This window comes from Nothobranchius furzeri, chromosome 15 (genome assembly GCF_043380555.1).
Source record: "Nothobranchius furzeri strain GRZ-AD chromosome 15, NfurGRZ-RIMD1, whole genome shotgun sequence".
Classification (NCBI taxonomy): Eukaryota; Metazoa; Chordata; class Actinopteri; order Cyprinodontiformes; family Nothobranchiidae; genus Nothobranchius; species Nothobranchius furzeri.
In genome coordinates this window covers 46,084,194-46,087,467 of record NC_091755.1, presented here as the reverse complement: position 1 = coordinate 46,087,467, position 3,274 = coordinate 46,084,194, and the positions used below count along the sequence as shown (strand labels likewise).

The following is a 3,274-nucleotide window of genomic DNA, read 5'->3' as shown; positions in this document are numbered from 1 at the left end:
CCGGTTGATCTACGTTCCTACCCTCACCTATGGTCACGAGCTTTGGGTAGTGACCGAAAGAACGAGATCACGCATACAAGAGGCTGAAATGAGTTTTGTCTGCAGGGTGGCTGGGCTCTCCCTTAGAGATAGGGTGAGAAGCTCGTTTATCCGAGAGGGGCTCGGAGTAGAGCCGCTGCTGCTCCACATCGAGTTGAGGTGGCTCGGGCGTCTGGTCAGGATGCCTCCTGGACGCCTCCCTGGTGAGGTTTACCGAGCACGTCCAACCGGGAGGAGGCCTAAAGGTAGACCCAGGACACGGTGGAGGGACTATGTCTCTCTCCTGGCCAGGGAACACCTTGGGATTCCCCGGAAGAGCTGGCACAAGTGGCTGGAGAGAGGGAAGTCTGGGCCTTTGACTAAGGCTACTGACCCGCGACCCGACTCCAGATGGATGGATGGATGATGGATGGATGGATGGATGATGGATGGATGGATGGATGGATGGATGGATGGATGGATGGATGGATGGATGGATGGATATGCTTCAAGATGTTTTATGACACATCTCAGAGTTAGACTTTGACTCAAAGCTTCAGTCACATGACCCTGGACACGTGACTTGGGTTTTCTACACAAGTCATGATTTCTGTTTTCATTTCAAACTGATACAAAAGCACGGAGATTGTTGTATTTTACTTTAATGATCTCATTCATCTAAGCAGACTTGTCCTCGTCTTCGTTTAGTTTGTTCTGTGATGGTTACTCAGTTCCTTCATTTGGTTCTTTTCTGAATATCAGAGATTGGTTATTCACCTTCTTGCTACGGATGCAGCCAAAACTTGTCAGCAAGGTGAACAATTATCCATTACTCTGTTCAGAAAAGAACCCAACAACGGAACTGAGTTGTTCTGTTTGTTCGTTCGTTGATTAAATCTGGTGTTTGTCTCCAAACTGAAAAAAGTTACAGATGATTCAAAGACTTTAGAAAAGATCTCATATGAGGTGAAATGTAGCTGTGGTGAAACTACCGATGAAGTTCGATAGGGGGCAGCAGAAGCTCAGGGGTACAGCATGTTGTCCAGTAATCCCAGTTGTAGGATTCATTCCCAGCTCCCAGCAGAGAATGCTGCCATTGTGTCCTTGGGCAAGAGACTCAACTGATTGCTGATTTGCTGATGAGCAGTCGTTGCTGCTGACCCACACTGACCAGTCCCAGTACTAGCTGGGTTAGGGTTGGGTGTGTTTGCCCGGTTGTGTTCATGTTTATCTAATCAGCTGTTCTCAGTGACTGACAGGTCCACCAGCTGGAGCAACGGTATATAAACTCTGTGTTTAGTTCAGGAAGGCATCCTTCACCCAGAGACTGCTGCTGCTGCTGCTTGGATTCATCACAACAAGGTAAACCCTGACCGCTCTTCATCAGCTGTTACTGCTAGTGATGATATCCACGTCAGAGTTTTTAGAAAAGTCTTTTAATGTGGATTTTCCTCCTGAACACTAAAATGACACGTTCTACCCAGATGGCGTCAGGTCTGCTCTTCCTGCTGCTCCTCGGGATCGGAGGAAATGTGAGTCAGCAGAAGTTCTTCTGCAGTTAAATAATCAGCATGAATGTGACTTTGGTGGATTTATTTTCTCATGATGACCTGATGAGAAACGAACCAATGAAACGTGTTTAAAACCATCGAAGCAGAAGCTTCGTTCATGTTTTACAGACGATCCTCTTTCAGCTAAACGCTCAGATTTAAAATAACACCAATGATTTATCTTAGAGCTCCCAGCTCCACCAGTCCGACCAGTCCACATAGAAATGTGTTTCTACTGGCTTCATTCTGGTTCTGACTCTTTGTTTTTTACATCCACAGATGTTTTGTGAAGCTTTCGGTACAAGTAGGTTCTTTTTTATTTTACTGCAGCAGCTTCTCAGATGAAAGCATCGTGACTGTTTATGAAACTATAAAACATCTGATTTAGTTCATATTTTTTACAGATCGTGTCATCATATGTGAGCATTCAACGGTCCAGCTGACGTGTGGTAAGCCTCTGGTTTCCTCTGGCCTCACACAAACCCTTCAGGTTACAAACCAGCTCATTTCTTTAGTGTTCGCTGGTGGAGACGGCGGTGAGGAACGTTTCCTGTCCCAGGATTCGTTAGTTTGTTATTTGGTGTCCTCCCAAAGTCATCTCACATCTTTTATTTTCTAACTTGTAGAAACTAAACTTCCTGAAGCGCGTCACAGTCCAGGCTCGTTTGAGTAAAAGTCTCTTAGTCATAACTGTTAAATTCCTGCTGGACAGACACGAGCCTGGAACTCAAAGCAAATGAAGAAGCTTCATTCAGACTGAAGCTTTTCAGAAACACGATTCTTCCTTTTGTTTCAAACCTTCTGTCTTCTGAGACGCTTTTTAGCTACATTTTACTCCCGGAAAGTTTTGTGTTAAAACTGTTCTGCTTGACCTTTAACCTCAGCTCCAGGATTTGCCATCTATGTGAGGTCTGCGGACTATGGACGTCATGACAAAACCACCTGCTCCGCCGGACGTCCTCCATCTCAGCTCCAAGACACCTCCTGCTCCACTCTCTCTGATATTGTTGCTTCAAAGTACCGTTTCTCTCTTTTTCTCTGAAGTCCAGCATTAAAGCGGAGATAAAACTTTAATGTTTGGTTCTCCTGCTGCTCTTCATCCACAGCTGTAACGGGGAAAACAGCTGCAGCGTCACAGCCAGTAACGAGGTTTTTGGAGACCCCTGCTTTGGAACCTTCAAGTACCTGGATGTGACCTACAGGTGTCGCTGTGAGTAGGAACCAGTTCAATCCTGCAGTTTTGTTACATGAAACATTTTTGTACAACAGACTTAATTTGTGGTTTTCTTCTTACAGTTTGGTTCTATCCCCGAGACTGAATCAAGCACCAAGCTTGAGTCTCAGAAGAAACATCAATAAAACCACATGCATTCATGTCTTTGTCTTCATGGTTTCTTTTTTACAAACTAATATTAGACTTAAGGTGCAGTTTGGGTTTTTTTTGGAGCGTTTTACTACAGGACTGGATTTTTCTGCACACACTGATATCAATGCCAAAGCTAATAAAAATGAATGTTTGGTCAAAAAAGAAAAAAAATTGAAAGTGATGGAGGAATCCAGCCCAATCATTGTGCTGGTCCCTGCTCTTATGATCGGATCAAACCACTCCTCTGAACATCCCCCCCTGCTGTACACAACCCTCCCTGCACTTGAGTTGCACGTCTTTGTGGAAGCAGCCCAACGGGAAGCTAGCTCAGCTGAAACGA

General features: G+C 45.0%; 1 protein-coding gene across 1 annotated transcript; it reads left to right on the top strand.

The window, feature by feature from the left end:
- The first annotated feature begins 1,223 nt into the window (after positions 1–1,223).
- LOC139063327 (L-rhamnose-binding lectin SML-like) lies at positions 1,224–2,942 on the top strand. The gene is made up of 7 exons (XM_070544939.1): positions 1,224–1,380; positions 1,503–1,550; positions 1,848–1,872; positions 1,973–2,017; positions 2,453–2,585; positions 2,675–2,778; positions 2,865–2,942. Exons 2-7 carry the CDS (start codon positions 1,503–1,505, stop codon positions 2,885–2,887), a joined length of 378 nt encoding a protein of 125 aa, XP_070401040.1. The 5' UTR covers positions 1,224–1,380; the 3' UTR covers positions 2,888–2,942.
- Positions 2,943–3,274: the final 332 nt, after the last annotated feature.

Bases quoted from the DNA above. Each gene is read 5' to 3' on its own strand.
- LOC139063327 (XM_070544939.1), top strand. From the start codon at position 1,503: ATGGCGTCAGGTCTGCTCTTCCTGCTGCTCCTCGGGATCGGAGGAAAT. The intron at 1,551-1,847 runs GTGAGTCAGCAG...TTACATCCACAG, and splicing joins TCCTCGGGATCGGAGGAAAT to ATGTTTTGTGAAGCTTTCGG. The intron at 2,779-2,864 runs GTGAGTAGGAAC...TTCTTCTTACAG, and splicing joins TGTGACCTACAGGTGTCGCT to TTTGGTTCTATCCCCGAGAC.